Source organism: Radiomyces spectabilis (assembly GCF_025331425.1).
Source record: "Radiomyces spectabilis strain NRRL 2753 chromosome Unknown BYT42scaffold_2, whole genome shotgun sequence".
Lineage (NCBI taxonomy): Eukaryota > Fungi > Mucoromycota > Mucoromycetes > Mucorales > Radiomycetaceae > Radiomyces > Radiomyces spectabilis.
In genome coordinates this window covers 167,078-183,181 of record NW_026251927.1, presented here as the reverse complement: position 1 = coordinate 183,181, position 16,104 = coordinate 167,078, and the positions used below count along the sequence as shown (strand labels likewise).

The following is a 16,104-nucleotide window of genomic DNA, read 5'->3' as shown; positions in this document are numbered from 1 at the left end:
GAGCCCCAATTCGATAAACAATGCACATCATGTTACTTTGTACAAAATCCAGCGTATTTTTACTATTCATACAGTAAATTATGCTGGAAGGTTTTGTTTTTATTACTTGAGACTGTTCAATACATGCGCCAAATTTTCTTTTTTTTTTTTCCTTTAAAATTGTTTATTGCTTGGCAGCTTCGGCGGGGGCAGCGGCTTTCTTCTTCTTGTTCTTCTTGGGGACAGCAGGGAAAGGCGAGGCCAACAGTTTGCTGATCTCTTCATCCTTGATGGATTTGTCGGACTTGACAAGGGATTGGTCGAAGCTGGGGTTGGTGACCATGATGTTACCGTTCTTGGTGACCAACAAAGTGGTCAAGAATTGAGCGACAACGGCACCTTCACGTTCAAACATGATATCGTAGGGCAGCACGGTTTGGTGCTTGGCACATTCGACAATACCCATGCGAGCTTTGCGTTCATCGGGAAGGTCACGAAGAGAGAAGGGGAAGCTACCGGCCTTGGCCTGGATATCGGACAACACTTGACGGGAAGCGGCCAACTTGAGCTGATAACGGATATCGGTCTTCTTGTAGATGGTGGTACGCGAGTTCAACTGACGGACCTTGCCTTCACCGGAGGAGACAAGAATGTCGACACAGTAGACTTCGTTTTCAGCAAATTCAATACGGGCGAAATCGCGGAGATGGGCTTCGCTGGGGTTCAAGATGATTTGCTTCTTGCCGTCAGTGACGTTCTTCAACTGTTGATGAGAAAGCATGCCTTCGACGGCCTTGGTACCGTAAGCTTCGGTGATTTGGTCAACGACCTTGGTGACTTCCATGTTCTTGTTACCGGGACGGATCAAACGAACGGCAGCTTCCAAAGCTTCATGAGCAGCTTGCACAACATCGGCCTTGACGCCAGTAGCAGGCTTGTCAGCGGAAGCACCCACAATCACAGTGTGGGCGACGGTCGAACAGTAACCATCGATCTGAGCATCCAATTGACTAGATAGAAAAATGCGTTAGTCAACTTAATCTCTTTATCCATTTTTTGGCGTGCTTCTAATTTTTTTTCCAAATACGTACATCTTGGCAACATCGCCTTCCTTGAGGGTCTGAGCGGCTTCGGGGTCGCTGGGAAGAGGCGAGAAGTGAGCAACACAGTTGTTGACAGAGATGGAGGTAGGGAAACCAACACCTAAAAGAAATTGGAAAATCGTCCAACGTCAGTCTCATGTATGAAAGAAAGAAAAACAGAGCCCGCCCCCCTTGGTTGTTGTGAATGGAGGGGGAGGGGCGCGTGGTGGGCGTGTGAGCGTGGTGCCTTACCCTTGGAGAGCTTGCCCTTGTTGTAGATACGGCTGGTGGCTTCGTTGATGAGCTTGTCACCTTCAACGCAGATATCCATGATCTTGGCATCGACAACGCAGAGCTTGATGACCTTGGCGAGGACGGCTGTTCATGACACGCATCGGTTAAGGATTGAATAAGAATCATGGCAAGCGTGGCAGACGCCATTGAGCAATGGTCACTTACTGTTGGCGATTTCGGCAGCGTCCTTGTACTTGGTAATCACCTCAGGGTTCGCAATGGTGGTGTTGTCGACTTCGGGAGCTTTGTCTGCCATGGTTCTGTAAGTGTGGGGCGAAGAAAAAGAGAGGAGTCTTGACTGGGCTTGCCCGTTACGCACCCGTAGTGACAAAAAATTTTTCGATTTTCCAGACTCCTCTCTCATCGGGGCGCTCTTTCGATAAGCCACAACCCACCAATCGCCATTTGGCATGAATTGAGTGTAGAAAAAAAAAGTTTAGTCCAGCAGGTTCCTTGATCTTGTCAACTCAGTTCATTTCCTACTCCTTTATTCTTTTGTCTCATGGCTTCCGAGACTTCCTTCAAGACTGTGAGCCGAGTGGCGGCGGCTCAGAAAAAGGCAGCTCAACCTTCTGTTCTTCCACCTACTACCACATTTGCCGAACTTGGCATTGACGAATGGCTGTGTGAGACCCTCAAATCCATGCAGATCAAGAAACCTACCGAAATTCAACGAGCCTGTATACCGCCCATTCTTGCTGGTAAGCATCTCATTCTTTCGGAACATACTAAAAATCACTGGACTTACCTGGTTGCTACTCTACAGGAAAGGATGTCATTGGTGGTGCCAAAACAGGTTCCGGTAAAACCGCCGCATTTGCTCTTCCCATTCTGCAAAAACTGTCGGAGGAGCCTTATGGCGTATTTGCTCTTGTACTGACACCTACAAGGTATGTCGCCATGACCTAGGCATGGCAAGAATTCTCGATCGAGGGACTGATCTGTTTGATTCCTTTAACATAGAGAACTAGCGTTTCAGATTGCTGAACAATTTCGAGTTTTGGGCAAAAGTATTGGCTTGAAAGAATCCGTCGTTGTGGGAGGTTTAGGTATGTCAAATATGTCATGTGTGGAATTTTGAGTGCATAGGGTTTTCTTATTTATTTTCGTTTGACAGATATGATGACCCAGGCATTGGAACTTTCTCGTCGACCGCATGTCATTATTGCTACGCCCGGCCGATTGCGGGATCACATTCGCAGCAGTTCAGGGGCGGTGCACTTGTCGCGAGCGAGATTTCTGGTGATGGATGAAGCCGATCGGTTACTGTCGCCCACCTTTGTATCCGAATTGGAAGCCATCTTGCCGCAGTTACCCAAGAAACGACAAACTTTATTGTTCACAGCCACCATGACCGAATCCATTTTAGCCCTCAAAGACGCTGAAGATGATCCAAAAAAGCGCCCCTTCGTTCACGTTTGCGATATGAGTGTCTCGACTGTCGCCACCCTCGATCAATTTTATATCTTTGTCCCTTCCCACGTCCGAACCACGTACCTCACCCATCTTCTTCGATCCGATGATTTTAAAGAAAAGTCCGTCATTATCTTTTGCGGTCGTTGTTCGACGGCCGAAATGATCACCATCATGCTCAAGGAACTCGGCATTCGATGCACAGCCCTGCATTCGGAAATGTCTCAGCAACAACGCTTGGACTCCCTTGGTAAATTCAAAGCCGAAGTTATCAAGGTCCTGGTGTCCACGGATGTAGGCAGTCGGTAAGTGGCAGCCCGGCCGCAAACCTGTGGGATGGATGATGTGATTTTAACATGCTTGTATCCCCTTTTTAGTGGTCTGGATATCCCTTCAGTTGAATTAGTGTTGAACTACGATATACCTCGCGATCCTACCGATTACATCCATCGTGTAGGTCGTACGGCTCGTGCGGGTCGCGGCGGTCAAGCGCTGTCGATCGTCACTGAAAAGGACGTTCAATTGGTGCAAAACATTGAAGCCCGAATGAGTAAGTCATTTCGAATTACTTGCTTTTGAACCAACACAGTATTCACCCATTTAAAAAATTACAGACAAAAAGATGGAAGAGTACAAGGTGAACGAAGATGAAATTTTGAAAGAATTGTCCGAAGTGTCTACAGCGAAACGAGTAGCAAGCATGGTAAGTCTTTCAACAAACGGTCGCTGGTATCTCTGTAACTAATATCTTCATTGTCAATCGGTAGGCATTGCACGATTCCAAATTTGGCGAAAAGAAGCAAGTGCGCAAGAAGAAGAAATTGGCTCTGCAACAAGATTAACAATGAAGTAAAAAAATAAAATAGAACTATAGAGATTCAAATAATAAACAAAAAAAAAAAGATGTACATATGTGTTTTTCTACAGGAAAATGATTGACTATCTGTATATTCATGTTGGTGTTGTCTTCTTTTTTATTTTCTTGATGTGAGTGAGGGTGGTTCATGCTGTATCGACGTCCATGGTTTCTGTGGTTGGCTCTTTAGGCGCTGTTGTGGTCTCGGTATTTTCATTGTCGCCCACCACTTCCATATGAGTTGATGCCTTCTTTTCTTCTTCCAAGGCGCGTTCCACCGGTAAGGATGCCTAGTGGTCGCATTGAAATTTTTAGTCATCCTGCCAAATTCGCTCAAAGCGTAATGCCTTAGAAAGAGCGTACCTGTACGAAATCGTCTAATAACTTGTCAAAGCGATCGAGTTTTTCTTGCGCCTTGCGATTTTCTTTGATAAGCAATTGTCGTTCCGCTTGCAGTTTCTCTTCTTGTTCTTTCAATCTATGTGGAATGAATCGTCAGTCCCACGATTCCCCAAAATCGACAATTTTCTTATCCGCTTACGTTGTTCGTTCGTCTTGTTCGAATTTCAATCGATTGATCATCAATGCGTGAGGATTGTCTTGCTGATCAAGATATTCCGCAGGGGCTCGTGCACGAAAATCGTCCAACGAAACAAGTTCTATATCCTGATACACGGATCTATCATGGTATTTTAGTTAAAAGAATCATGATGAAATTGATACCGAGTCTACTAAAATCATTAGCTTACCGAAAGTCTCGACACTTTACAATTTCTTCTAGAATGTGACGTTTCTCGTACAAGACGTTTTGCAGGCCGAGTTGGGCTTCGTCCATGGCCGCTTTGGCTTCGGCGGTCTGTTGTTTACTGTCGCGCATTCTCCCAAATGCGTAGGCATGCATGTCCTTGATTTTATCTGCCACATCCCCCATCGCTTCCGCTTCCACGCTGCTTCGAAAATCTTCTGTCAGAGTGCCCTACATTTTCCCTTTTGGTAAATGATACAAGATGCAAGATTCACCGTCCCTCCTTTACCTCTATGCGTCGTTTCATGTAATCTGCTAACACAGCGCGAAGTTCATCCGACGCTGCAGAGAAGGATAGAGATCCTTCTACATCTACGTTGGCCATTCAGTAATCTAATTGGTGAGTCCACACACACACTCTCTCTTTGTCTGCCAAAATAACAAAAATTAAAAGACTCTCCGCTCTTTCTCTCTTTCAGCGCACGTGATCTGTCTCACTTGACAGTGTCTTATTGCAGCGCCGTTGCAGCTGAAATAAAAAGTTGTCGAGGTTCTTTGATATGAATCCAAAGTTAAACAGTAAGAATTTCTGAACGAATATTTGGCTTTATTATGCGACAAGACGAAGAAAAGAAAGAAAAAGTATGAAAAAAAACGACTTGACGGATCCTATTGCAATATCAAAATGGATTGGACCACTATTTTTTTTTTCTCTCTTTTTTTTTCCCTTTTTTCCTTTTCTGTGCTCCTACTTTTTTACTTTGTTTCCTTTCATTCTTTCTTTTTTTTTTTTAGTTCATTTTTCTGCATAATGAACTTCTCCATGATAGATAACCAGATGTGCCTCAAAAAAAGGAACATCCTTGAGCTATTTTGGAGTTGTTTCTTACCCATACATGAACTGTCAGGAAAAACACAATCTGTTTGCTGGAAAAAACAAATTGGTGACACCGCGAATCATCGAGCTGTCTACATACTCTTTTCCTTCCTTCTTTTTTCTTGAATTGGCGCGTTGGATGAAATGAATGTGAATGGCATTTTGGTATATCGTGTTAGACTTGTTGTGGTTGAGATTGTCGCACTGTGTGTTCTGAAGGTGATATTACGTCGGAAAACTCCTCTGCCAATGACAAGTTGGTGCGTCGTCGTTTGGCGCTGGTTTCCGAAGTTGCCTACAAAACAAACATGGTCAACGCTGCTTGTCCAGCCCACACGATGGCGTCCACCCCATAAATTCGTATGGTCAAATGGCCCGAACCTCAGCAAGTTTCTCACTGTTCGCCGTCTTATCCCAAACTTGAGGCGGAATCGTCGATCTAAGTGCAGTCAATGCAAAAACAAAACACATCCCATAAATGAGGTTCCTAGCTGCTTCTCATCTTCAAATTCAAGACTGACCTTTCCATGTGCCGCACATAAATTCCCATCCGGTGCTCGTCAAACAATGGATCGTTTCGTAATTCTTGCTGAAATGTATTCACTGGCCAACCCACATCCACCGATGTTTTCACTACCACGGCAAAAGAAAAGAGAAAATAAATGATCCATTCCTCTGCTTCATCTCAACGCAAGCAAGCGGGAAAAGTGAAGAGAGAGAGAAAAAGGGAATTTGAGATCTGGTTAGCAGCCATGTATATTTACCTGATCCGGTTTTGAGATAGAGACCGAGGTAAAAGGAACGACAGAAAATATGACGGCCTCTTTTTCTGACAGGTTGATCGGTCAGTTTCCCAGAAGCTAAATCAAGGATTTCCTGTTCATTAATGCAAGTTCCTTCATAATCAAAACTGGTCACAAGCGGATGAACCAGCGCTACACCGCGGATATTTTCGAGATACTGCATCAGTCGTCTTAATCGTGCTTCAATAAGACCTTGCCTAGGTTTGAAATGATCAGAAGTAGCCAATAAAAAATGTGAATCACCAATGACAATCTTTTTTTTTTACCATTGCAGTTGGAATTCAGCATCGTCTGTGGCGGCCACAATCTGTATGTAATGTTGATACTTTGAAAAATAAATCTCGCTGTCAAATAAAGCGTTCCACGGTAGCTTGCCAAACATGATCTGGTTCATGATGCCGTCCGCCTTTTTAAACTCTCCAAGGACTATTTTCAGGGTCGAGTCCGTCACATTGTGGGTGGCACACATGCTTGGGTACGCTGGTGTGATGATGGGCATACGGTGAGCATTTTTCTAACCGTGAATTGTTAATATACTTTCCACGGTGTGTCATTTTTTTTTGTCTTCTTTTTCGGTTGTACCTTGAGACTCCACGGTTTGACAGACAGGTTGAGGTAGGGCAATGTTTCGATTTCTTTGAGGACGACAGGTTGTTTCCAGTTCCATTCCAGGAAAACACGAAAGAATTTGCTAACAATGGTACTTGCACATGAATTTGGATATAACTGGCATATTCGTGCTACCAGCAAGGCCCATGCGACGCCACCAAGGAAACCCAGCGCATTGGAATAAACGCCTCGTCTTGTTGCCCATAACTTGATACATCGCAAGGCGGTTCGAAAGGTGACCACATTGGGTACAAGCGACAGAATTTCATCGGCCACACGTGTTCCGTTCAAACTACGAATACATCGTTCATCAAGGTACGTCAACAGATATACATCACTGACATCAAGATGGTCGGGAATAGCGCTTAGATACATGCGCGCGCACAAAAAGTCGATCTAATCATCCAGGATTTTAAACAAGTTGCAAATCAAAGTAAACAAACCATCACACGACTTACGGCGATGCCAAAAAATTTAAATTTTATCACAGGCACAAAGGATTCGGTCACAGCCTAAAATAACGTTTTATCAATATCAATCATTCAATGCAACAGAGTTATAAAAAAATCATTGAGAGCCTACCGTGAGATCAGTGACTTCGGAGCGAGCATGCAGCATGGAATACATGTCGTTGAAAAAATCATCGCGAGTCACGTGTTGAGGAAATACACAAAGGGTATCAATATCAGCATCTAAAAACAGAAGGAGAAAACATCATAAATTAGTATTATTTTCATCATTATTTTCTTTTATGGCAAAACAATCAACTCACCTGCAGCATGTACGCCAAGTCGATAACTTCCAAAGGTGAGAACTTTTCCACCCGCTTTTTGGGCAAGTTCTGGAGATAAACCTTTACGAATGCTGACAGTGTAGACAAATGCTTTGGTCATCTGCTCAAGTTCTGAAAGTACCTTCTCTCTAAAAAAAAAAACAAAGATGGTGAGAAATTCGGTCAAACAAAGAAGGTGCAATAGTAGGGCTTGGCGCCATGTTGTATAGTTATATCTACCTTAGTGATGACAATTCTTGACTTTCATACAAGTTGTATTTTCTGAGAGTTTCTTCCAATTCTTCCAAACGACGAAGTTCCCCGGCAGATGGCTGTGCCGTAGAAAGTGGAGGGGAGACACCAAACTGGATTTTGGAAGCTGCCATCGTTGATTTCAATATAAATGGGAGAGCAAACTGTTGACAAAAAACTAACAAAAAAAAATTGGGGTTGAAATTTTATTTTGCATCTGGTTCGTCAGGACCCATCATCGGAGATTACAACCAGTCCTCCCTTTTAGCATTCATTGTCCCTCGACAAACTGAACAGATATATCGAATATCTGCCCTTTTGTGCAGCAGATTATTAACAAACCGCTCTGATGAGGGTTCTTACAAATCAGTATTGAAACGCTGTAGTATTTGTGATTGTATGGGGCTCACATAGAAGAATAGCGACCTGACATTTCTCTTGAGATTGTTTAAGGGTATTGTAGATACTGTTGTATGTTCAGTACTCACTCTGTCACAGCTCCATCAAATAGGGTCATTTCCAAGAAGAAAAAAGTATGCAAACGAGATCTGATCATCATTTATGACTATTATTCCTTGGTAAAGCAAATTTCCTATTTAGAAAAACATGGCAGCTTTCTGAAAAGCCAATGCTGTGTATTTCTTGGAGCTATGAATGCTTCTTCGTAAGATAAAGCATTAGATCCAAGCATACATAACGATGTTTTACATCGATTTATCAAACTTGAATACGGGAATCTCGCTCTCGAAAACCCCGTTCGATAAAGAGTGTGTTGTGACGTCATCAATTCATTTGGGTTGCTTGGCTTTTGGCTGCTTTTTTTTCTGGTGGTGCCTTTTGTTCTGTTCTTGACCAAAGCGAAAAAAAAGAAGACGGTTTCAATGACGGACAAGTTACCTCCTAATTTGTTAAAACTCTTTGCTCCTCGACCGCCTTTACCATATGCGCCGCCGCTTGATAAGAATCCAGAAAAGCGTGTAGGCGCCGTGGTCACAGGCGTTGCCAGTCTTGTGCCCATGTTGAAGAATTACGATCCCGATTATGTCCCATGGAAAACCATTGAAGAGAAACGTAGAGAAAGAGTAAAGTATTCGACCACTACCACTTGGATAAAATTTGGTAATATTGAATATTAATTTTTTTTTTCTTTTCTAGATTGCAGCCAAGAGAAAGAAAGCGGAAGAAGATCTTGCCAAAGCCATCAGCGAATGTGAGTTTATTATAGCCCGCAAATGATCTTGCAAAAACGACGTGATTATTGACTGGTGATCTGTAGACAATCCTGAGCAAAACGAAAAAGCCGAAGGCAATCCTTTCAACACTCTTTTTGTAGCTCATCTCAGTTACGATTTGACAGACAAGGAACTCAAAGAAGAGTTTGAATTATACGGTCCTATTAAAAATGTAAGTACAAAATGCCTTGAACCATGATGACAGCCGGTGTTCTTACTCCCAATCTTTCTACAGTTACGGCTTGTACGAACGCCCGAAGGCAAATCTCGAGGATATGCATTCATTGAATACGAAAGAGAAAAAGATATGCGAGGTGCGCTTGGTGACTTTAGGGGAAAAAAAGAGTCTGTTAAAACTAATGCATGTGTATCGTTTTGCTCCATGTTTACAGCTGCATACAAGGACGCGGATGGTTTAAAAATTTTTGGTCGTCGTGTCCTTGTGGATGTTGAGCGTGGACGAACCGTCAAAGGCTGGAGACCTCGTCGATTAGGCGGTGGATTAGGTGGTACACGCGATGGCCGATCAAATGACAGTGGCAGACAGAGAAGCCGTGAACGACACTCATCATACAGTGACCGTGATCGTGGCTACGGTGGCCGTTCTTCAAGTCGTGGTTACGGCGGTTACGGCGGTGGTGGCGGCTACGGATATGATCGACGAGATCGCGACGATCGCAAACGCTCGCGGATTTCCAGGAGCAGGAGTCCCCGTAGTTATAATAGAGATAGAGAGCGAGACAGATACGGTGGTCGTGGTCGAGATCGCTCTAGAGACAGAGGAGGTCGCAGAGATCGTTACTAAATGGAATGATTTTTTATGATTTCCTTTCTTCTTTTTTTCCCTTCCACTTTCGCTTTTTCATCTTTTATCTTTTATTTACCATCAAAAACAACAACGTTACAGCACGGAACTGCTAGCACACAATAAGAAAAAAAAATATCCTGTTGCCTTTACATTACTGTATTGCATGGTAAGAAGCGGGTAAGGATCCTGTCACCAGCTAGCTTGCGTATTTTCTCTTTTTTTTTTTTCTCCAATTGGAACAGCTGCAAAATGCAAATATACAAAAATCGCTTAAACTCTTATTTTTATATGATGTTGACATCGAGTGTCTATTTTTTACTTTTTTTTTTCATGCCCACATACAAGATCAATCGACAGACTATACATATCAATGAGGTTGATTTATTTTCGCTTTCTCTATGGTTGTTTTTTCTTTAGATCAACTGTTGACCGTTCCTTAAAGCCTGTTCTTCGACAAACAAAGCATGCTTGGACCATTTTCTGTTGTTCAAGCTTCGGAGTGCGGTGCTCATCTTTTCTCGTAACTGTCTTTCTTCCTCTTCCTGTTGAGCACGAATGTCGTAGAATTCACTGCATGCTTGCGCATACGCTTTTCTCTCGGGCATCTGTTCGTGTGTCATGAGGTGAAGTTGGTACTTGATCACACTAAAAAAACAAAAAACAAAAACGATTCATATTCATTAGTGTTTCTGCAAGTCAAATGAAAAAAACACTGTCGAATGGATCTTACGCTTCACCATCCACTTCGGAGGGATGCATGCCGGGCAACATTAATTGACTGAAATCAGTTCGGTTGATGCCTGATTCGTTTTCGACCAAGACTTTGGGTCGTGCCAGTTCGTAGGGATGGTCTTTAAAGAACTGACGTCTCAATCTATCTTCGGGATACACGATGGCTTGAGGTTTCGGAGGACGAGAACGCAAATGTTTTTGCTTGTGACGAGTGGAACGGAAGGATTCGTGGGCGGCATGGTCGGTGGAAGAAGAAGCGGTCGACGTGAACACATCGACTTTGGGGCTCTGCGAACGAATAATAGAAGGTCCAGGAGGAATGGTTTGCATGACCGGCAACCAGACCGGAGCTTCTTTCAGCAATCCTCCCTTCAAAAGGTTGGACACATGTCGAGCCAACTTGTTCGGTGCAGGTTTCATCGCCATGATGCCTTAGTGTATTTCCCTTTAGATTTTTTTGTTTGGGGAGTCCAGAAAAATAATAAAAAAAAATCCGCCCTTGGAAAAAGGGGGAGCTGGGCCAACACCGCTACCGGGTAAATGACAGTCTCATTTCGGATCGCACTTGTGACCGTACTATACCGAGCTGCCATACCGGGTCTGCTGCATGCAGGACGGCACAGATCACGAAACAGTGGATTCATGGATGGCCTTGTTTTTATCAGCTAACTTGTGTCTTGAAGCAAGAAGCATCTTTTACGGAGGTTATAAATGGAAAATATTAAAGACTTAATATTTGACTATTTATTATTGCTGCTGATTTTTGGAGTATAATAAAGGAATATAAAAAATTTTAAACGAGCGGGTTGGTAACTTATATGATAAAAGGCGATAATGGAATATATGATGCATTATACTACAATAAAGTTGGTTTGAACTCCTTTGTTCATGCGCTGGTAATTGGAGACTTCTTTGTCGTGCTGAATATCTTTGAGTAGTTTTTCTAGTCGTCGCTGTTCTTCGTATTCCTTCTCCAACGAGCGTTGATGCTCCAGCTTGATATCGTTCATCAGGGCACGGAACTCTTTACGAAGGGAAGCGGTGGTCGGTGTATCGGTTGTAACATAGCCCAGCTTGTTAATGCGAGCTTCAATTAGCTCCTTATCCATCTGCTGCTTCTCCTGCATCAACTGTTCAATGCGTCGTTCGTATTTCATGCGACTCGTCTCAAATGTCATGGCGGTCCCTGTCAAGCGATCAAATTCTTTGAGAATGCCTTCAAAGTTGGCTTCCATTTTTGCATTTTGAGCGATCCAGTCTTCCTCACGCGCCGTAAATGCCGCTTGCAATTGGACCAACGCCTGATCGGGCTTGTGCGGCCGATGTCGCAACTCTTGTAATTCACTTTCGAGCTTGGTGATATGCACGTCGCGTCGATCCAACATACGAGATTTATCCTTGACCAGATCCTCAAGATCCTTGCATATCATGGTCGATTTCTCATGTTCCACTTCCAGCTGCTCGCATCGACGCATCGTCTTTTCCAGCAAGGCTTGTTGTTCCTTTAGTTGTGCTTCGTATTCTTGAGCCTGTTCTTCCATTTGCTGCTCATATTGAATCTTGACACTGTCATGACCGTCCAGCATTTGGAGGACCGACTCACGCTTGAACTGGCGTTCCCCTCGTTCCTTTTCAGTGCGAAGCGTGAACACTTCATCCTTGTATTGTTTCAGTTCCATTTGCAATGCTTTTTCGCGACTGGCAGAAATGGACGCTTGTGATTCCAACTTGCTGTTACGTACTTCCAAATCCGTGAGTCGCGATTTCAAGTTGAACAATTCCTCTTTTTGCGCCTCAAATTCCTTTTCACGCGATTTCAACTCCTGTTCTGCATTGGCCACCTTTTTCTCCAGACGTTCAACCGTTTGATCGACGTGATGGCTGTCACGGCTGTGGAATAGGAGGAAAATAAAAAAAAATTAAAGTAAAAGTTAAAAAGTCTGAATGAACCCACGGAATAGGGCGAGTCAACAACTTACGCGGATCGACCGATTCCGAGACCGACAATGTCGGATTCATCCAAGGATCTTCGTTGGGATTTATCGAGCAATGCCTGATACCGAAGTTCGACGGCGTTCTTCTTCTCTTCCATGGCACGTAACTGGATTTCCAACCTCTTGTCAGAGGCGGATTCGACTTGATAACGTTCCTGCAACGTGACGACTTGGCGTTCCAGTTCCGCAATCTTGGATTTATATGTCTGGAATTGATGATCAATGCTATCCACAAGTGTCGCAGAACGATCTTTTTCATTCTGGTTGGTCGAAGACGGTCGGTTTGCGTCGGTTTCTGTTTGGTGCTGATGAAGTATGGTATCCAGCTTACTGAACCACTCATTCATGTCTGTGTGGGAACCTGCATGACCACGACGGTGGTCGACATCCATTTGGTCTTGCAGCTTTTGCAATTGATTATTCTTGGACGCTACAAGGTCTTGGATTTCCGTCACTTGTCGTTCCAGATCAATATTTACTTGGGAGGCATCGTCGGTGGGTTTCATCATCGCCATTCTCTCTTCTATCCGTTTTAACCCTCGGTTTAGAGCCCCAGCCGTATGTCTTAAAAGCTTGCATTGCAAGTGGTAGGCTTGATCCGTCAATTTCTCAAACTCAGCCGTCAATCCATGTCTCTTTTTCTCAGCCGCCTGAGCCTGATCTTCCAAAGCGATAATCGAGTCGCGACTCGACACGTTGAGATGCAACAAGGACTTTGAGATGTCCTTGATCCTTGTTTCCAGAGCAATCCGTGGTCGCAACACAGAGAGTCGCTCCTGGACCGCATGGTATTGCTAAAAAAAACAGAAAGACCAATGCCGTCATGAGAATTAAAAGAAATGGAATGACACCGCCTATTGAATACCCGTCCGTGCGATTGTTCTGTGTTTGTACCTTTTTTATTTTTTCCACTTCATCGAATGACAGAATGTCAAACGTATGGGCATCCAGCATCGCCTGCGACACCAGTAGTTGTATCAAGAGATCGTCAGTCGATTCCGTCACGGTGGGTAACTTGGTCGAAACTCCAGCGTCAAGCGTCGGTGGAGGATTCACCTTCCATAAATGGACTAATTCAGCCGTCAGGTCGTCAGTCTCGTTCTTTTGAATTGTATCTGTATGGATCGACGGAGCGTGCTTTGTACTGTGGGAATGATAGGCACTATCTAACGGTCCAGCGTTGGATAGCTTATGATGACTCGTGTGTGATGCTACGTGACATACAAGGAGTGAGCGATACTGTCCTATGTCGGCTTTTTCTCCCTTTTGCTGACCCACACGCGATAAATACCTATGGAGTCAGTTGTTGATTTTTTTCTGGATAATGACGCTTGTGAATCTCTAATACGGAATGGCGATCGCGCCGGTACAGAAGGAGAATGGCTGTCGATGGATGTTCGTGCCTGAAACAGGTTTCTGGAGCCTGAGGTATCGCTGTCAAAGGACATTTTAGGTTTTTGATCAGTAGGTGTGCTGGTGGTCGCAGCGGAAGGTCGTCGTCCAAACATGTCTCTGGCAAACAAAGATCCCTGCGCCATGTTGCCTTGATTTCTGGCCAGTTTGAGACCTGCCGGTCTATCGTCATCAGAGGATTGCCGAGCCAGCGGAATCTTGGGTGGTGATCAATGAGTCAGTTGTTCTTGAGGTATTTGGTTAGATAGGCAGTCTACGCTTACCATATTCATGGACGACAATGAAAAAGTCGATATGGTTTGTAGCTCGTTATTGGGAAAAAATAAAAAGAGAATACAAAATGCAAAAAAGAGAATACAAAATATAAGTGAGACGGTAATTGCATCGGTGTGGCAAATTAGACTTGGTACGACCGTGTCGTCCAGCTAGTGCAGATGCCTGGATATCACTGCACAACAATTAATATGCTGCCAGTCAATCGACCTCCTCGACGTTGCATCATCCACGTAGATCGCCGAAACACAAGGGATGCCACACATTGACCCTTTTTTTTTTTTTATTTGGGAAGGAGGATGACCAAATCGGATTTTTTTTTCTGCTCGTGCTTTTGTTTTGCTTTTTGTTATTGTCTTTGTTACTGTAGTAAAATATAACCCATTTTTAGGCATCCCTTCTTCCATCGAAAAACTTTCCCTCTGTTTCTCAAAGGTACAGAAATACAATAATTTTTCTTGTATGCAGGCCTGTTTTTTTTGGTTTTTTTGGTTCTTCTACTTTTACGTTTTTATTATGATGATGAGCTATAAAATGTATTTTTTCCAAGAGTGTTGATAGGGATGCTGTGTATCGAATTGTAATTGCATTAAGTGAATGGAAAATCAATGAAATATTTTTTTCTTTTGCACATCTCTCCTGATTCGTTTTGAAAAAAGGTGAAAGAGCAGCAGAAAAAAAAATGGGTAGGATGGAGTTTAATGAGCACTAGACGGCCTGTTTCAAAGGAGGGGGGCGAATTTGGCGGTGGTAATCGTATTCGGCCGTCCACTGGACTTTGCCGTCTACCGTATCCTGGCACATCTGGCTGCAAGTTCTTGTTTTGGCCCGACATTGTTCACAGAGGATAAACAAAAGGTGGCAGCGAGTATTTATGCAGTTGGTCATAGAATCGCAGGGTGCACCACATTGGTGGCAAAACGATAATACATCATCCGTCACTCGTTCGCCGCGTCGACCATCAAATGTAAAGTTTTTGCCTCGAAATAAAGATGGCTTATTTTGCAATTGAACGTAATGACCGTACGCAGTGACACCACCCTTGAGCTATATTTATCGACCAACAACAGACACTTCCATCAGCTGCCAATTTTTTTTTTGTTTTTTCAAGCCAACAGTCGCTGCACCATGCCAACCAATGCTTACTTACCATTTTTACACGTTGGTATCCCTTGTTTCGCAAATAAGAGCCAGCAACAGAACACCTAATGCCGCCCGTACAGTACATGTAGATATCCTGTTCCTTCGATCGTGAGCCTATCAGATCTTCCATGACATCCATGCCTTCTCGAAACGTATCCACATCCATTTTTTTCGCATGTTCAAAGTGACCAATATCGCTTATTTTTATGAAGAGCGTCGTGTAAGCGTTTCCCAGTTTTTTTTTATGGCTGCAGGTTGTTTCTATTTTTCAACGCTCCACTTACTATTCATAGTGATTTCTCATATCGAGTAAAAATGCATTGGAACCTTTTTCCGTCAGTTCCTTGTGCCAGGTGGCGGGATCTAAATATTCAGGCTGGAGCTTGAGATCCTCTGTTTGGATCGCCTTTTGGGTGGCCACGAGCTACAATTAAGGTTAGGATAAGATATGCATGGACCAGATTTCAACTCACGTTTCTTTTGATAACCACTCGCAAATTTCGGAAGCTCGCCGTCTCCGTATCTTGAAGTCCTTCGGTGTATTGAATAGATTTGTCCTTTTGTTGAAACACTTCGAGCGAGGAAAAGAACGATTTCACCGCTTCCAGTTGATCGACCGGGACCGCCATTTGGCAGTTGATGCCACCAATGCCGTCTTTGGGCGCTAGGTAGATGCGGCCTACAATGCCCAGAGTTTTCAAACGGTTTTCAATCGTATCACGTAGGGATCTAATCGTCTCCTTCTCGATAGGAGCAATGGTGTAAAACGCAACAGGACGAAATGCATACGAAGGAATGCTAGAATGGAAGTCTCGTGCTAACAAATA

The 16,104-nt window shown here is 43.7% G+C and overlaps 9 protein-coding genes across 9 annotated transcripts; 2 read left to right on the top strand and 7 right to left on the bottom strand.

Moving 5' to 3' along the window:
• Window positions 1–36: 36 nt before the first annotated feature.
• On the bottom strand, window positions 37–1,658 carry BYT42DRAFT_554656 (peptidase M24, structural domain-containing protein). Its single transcript, XM_051566604.1, has 4 exons — window positions 1,521–1,658; window positions 1,314–1,439; window positions 1,071–1,182; window positions 37–989 (listed from the first exon to the last, which is right to left on the bottom strand). Exons 1-4 carry the CDS (start codon window positions 1,609–1,611, stop codon window positions 164–166), a joined length of 1,155 nt encoding a protein of 384 aa, XP_051426818.1. The 5' UTR covers window positions 1,612–1,658; the 3' UTR covers window positions 37–163.
• A 199-nt stretch (window positions 1,659–1,857) lies between these two features.
• On the top strand, window positions 1,858–3,513 carry BYT42DRAFT_490706 (P-loop containing nucleoside triphosphate hydrolase protein; the record flags this gene model as incomplete). Its single annotated transcript, XM_051564022.1, has 6 exons — window positions 1,858–2,056; window positions 2,122–2,245; window positions 2,319–2,404; window positions 2,473–3,073; window positions 3,146–3,318; window positions 3,383–3,513. The coding sequence occupies 6 exons, from the start codon at window positions 1,858–1,860 to the stop codon at window positions 3,511–3,513; spliced, it is 1,314 nt and encodes a 437-aa protein (XP_051426817.1).
• Window positions 3,514–3,770: 257 nt separating this feature from the next.
• Window positions 3,771–4,754, bottom strand: BYT42DRAFT_542523 (Fms-interacting protein-domain-containing protein; the record flags this gene model as incomplete). Its single annotated transcript, XM_051565620.1, has 5 exons — window positions 3,771–3,914; window positions 3,988–4,102; window positions 4,166–4,303; window positions 4,374–4,600; window positions 4,659–4,754. 5 exons carry the CDS (start codon window positions 4,752–4,754, stop codon window positions 3,771–3,773), a joined length of 720 nt encoding a protein of 239 aa, XP_051426816.1.
• A 979-nt stretch (window positions 4,755–5,733) lies between these two features.
• On the bottom strand, window positions 5,734–7,816 carry BYT42DRAFT_489237 (Poly(A) polymerase central domain-containing protein; the record flags this gene model as incomplete). Its single annotated transcript, XM_051563922.1, has 8 exons — window positions 5,734–5,879; window positions 6,011–6,246; window positions 6,316–6,563; window positions 6,632–7,054; window positions 7,117–7,170; window positions 7,241–7,350; window positions 7,431–7,579; window positions 7,671–7,816. 8 exons carry the CDS (start codon window positions 7,814–7,816, stop codon window positions 5,734–5,736), a joined length of 1,512 nt encoding a protein of 503 aa, XP_051426815.1.
• Window positions 7,817–8,464: 648 nt separating this feature from the next.
• On the top strand, window positions 8,465–10,003 carry BYT42DRAFT_554645 (uncharacterized protein). The gene is made up of 5 exons (XM_051566603.1): window positions 8,465–8,764; window positions 8,838–8,892; window positions 8,959–9,086; window positions 9,150–9,228; window positions 9,307–10,003. Exons 1-5 carry the CDS (start codon window positions 8,564–8,566, stop codon window positions 9,717–9,719), a joined length of 876 nt encoding a protein of 291 aa, XP_051426814.1. The 5' UTR covers window positions 8,465–8,563; the 3' UTR covers window positions 9,720–10,003.
• On the bottom strand, window positions 9,990–10,921 carry BYT42DRAFT_554643 (mitochondrial ribosomal protein S25). Its single transcript, XM_051566602.1, has 2 exons — window positions 10,453–10,921; window positions 9,990–10,367 (listed from the first exon to the last, which is right to left on the bottom strand). Exons 1-2 carry the CDS (start codon window positions 10,878–10,880, stop codon window positions 10,136–10,138), a joined length of 660 nt encoding a protein of 219 aa, XP_051426813.1. The 5' UTR covers window positions 10,881–10,921; the 3' UTR covers window positions 9,990–10,135.
• A 184-nt stretch (window positions 10,922–11,105) lies between these two features.
• On the bottom strand, window positions 11,106–14,230 carry BYT42DRAFT_554641 (Up-regulated during septation-domain-containing protein). The gene is made up of 5 exons (XM_051566601.1): window positions 14,125–14,230; window positions 13,740–14,058; window positions 13,343–13,659; window positions 12,434–13,242; window positions 11,106–12,344 (listed from the first exon to the last, which is right to left on the bottom strand). The coding sequence occupies exons 1-5, from the start codon at window positions 14,131–14,133 to the stop codon at window positions 11,306–11,308; spliced, it is 2,493 nt and encodes an 830-aa protein (XP_051426812.1). The 5' UTR covers window positions 14,134–14,230; the 3' UTR covers window positions 11,106–11,305.
• Window positions 14,231–14,842: 612 nt separating this feature from the next.
• Window positions 14,843–15,443, bottom strand: BYT42DRAFT_542518 (uncharacterized protein; the record flags this gene model as incomplete). The annotated part of the gene is made up of 2 exons (XM_051565619.1): window positions 14,843–15,181; window positions 15,285–15,443. The coding sequence occupies 2 exons, from the start codon at window positions 15,441–15,443 to the stop codon at window positions 14,843–14,845; spliced, it is 498 nt and encodes a 165-aa protein (XP_051426811.1).
• Window positions 15,444–15,747: 304 nt separating this feature from the next.
• On the bottom strand, window positions 15,748–16,050 carry BYT42DRAFT_479870 (uncharacterized protein; the record flags this gene model as incomplete). Its single annotated transcript, XM_051563674.1, has 1 exon — window positions 15,748–16,050. A coding segment is annotated over one exon (303 nt), but the record flags the coding sequence as incomplete, so codon positions are not given.
• Window positions 16,051–16,104: the final 54 nt, after the last annotated feature.

Bases quoted from the DNA above. Each gene is read 5' to 3' on its own strand.
- BYT42DRAFT_554656 (XM_051566604.1), bottom strand. From the start codon at position 1,611: ATGGCAGACAAAGCTCCCGAAGTCGACAACACCACCATTGCGAACCCT. The intron at 1,440-1,520 runs GTAAGTGACCAT...TGTCATGAACAG, and splicing joins CGCTGCCGAAATCGCCAACA to CCGTCCTCGCCAAGGTCATC. The intron at 990-1,070 runs GTACGTATTTGG...TTTTCTATCTAG, and splicing joins GAAGGCGATGTTGCCAAGAT to TCAATTGGATGCTCAGATCG.
- BYT42DRAFT_554645 (XM_051566603.1), top strand. From the start codon at position 8,564: ATGACGGACAAGTTACCTCCTAATTTGTTAAAACTCTTTGCTCCTCGA. The intron at 9,087-9,149 runs GTAAGTACAAAA...ATCTTTCTACAG, and splicing joins TATACGGTCCTATTAAAAAT to TTACGGCTTGTACGAACGCC. The intron at 9,229-9,306 runs GTGCGCTTGGTG...CCATGTTTACAG, and splicing joins AAGAGAAAAAGATATGCGAG to CTGCATACAAGGACGCGGAT.
- BYT42DRAFT_554643 (XM_051566602.1), bottom strand. From the start codon at position 10,880: ATGGCGATGAAACCTGCACCGAACAAGTTGGCTCGACATGTGTCCAAC. The intron at 10,368-10,452 runs GTAAGATCCATT...TTGTTTTTTTAG, and splicing joins TCCGAAGTGGATGGTGAAGC to TGTGATCAAGTACCAACTTC.
- BYT42DRAFT_554641 (XM_051566601.1), bottom strand. The intron at 13,243-13,342 runs GTACAAACACAG...TGTTTTTTTTAG, and splicing joins AAGTGGAAAAAATAAAAAAG to CAATACCATGCGGTCCAGGA. The intron at 12,345-12,433 runs GTAAGTTGTTGA...CCTATTCCACAG, and splicing joins CTCGGAATCGGTCGATCCGC to CCGTGACAGCCATCACGTCG.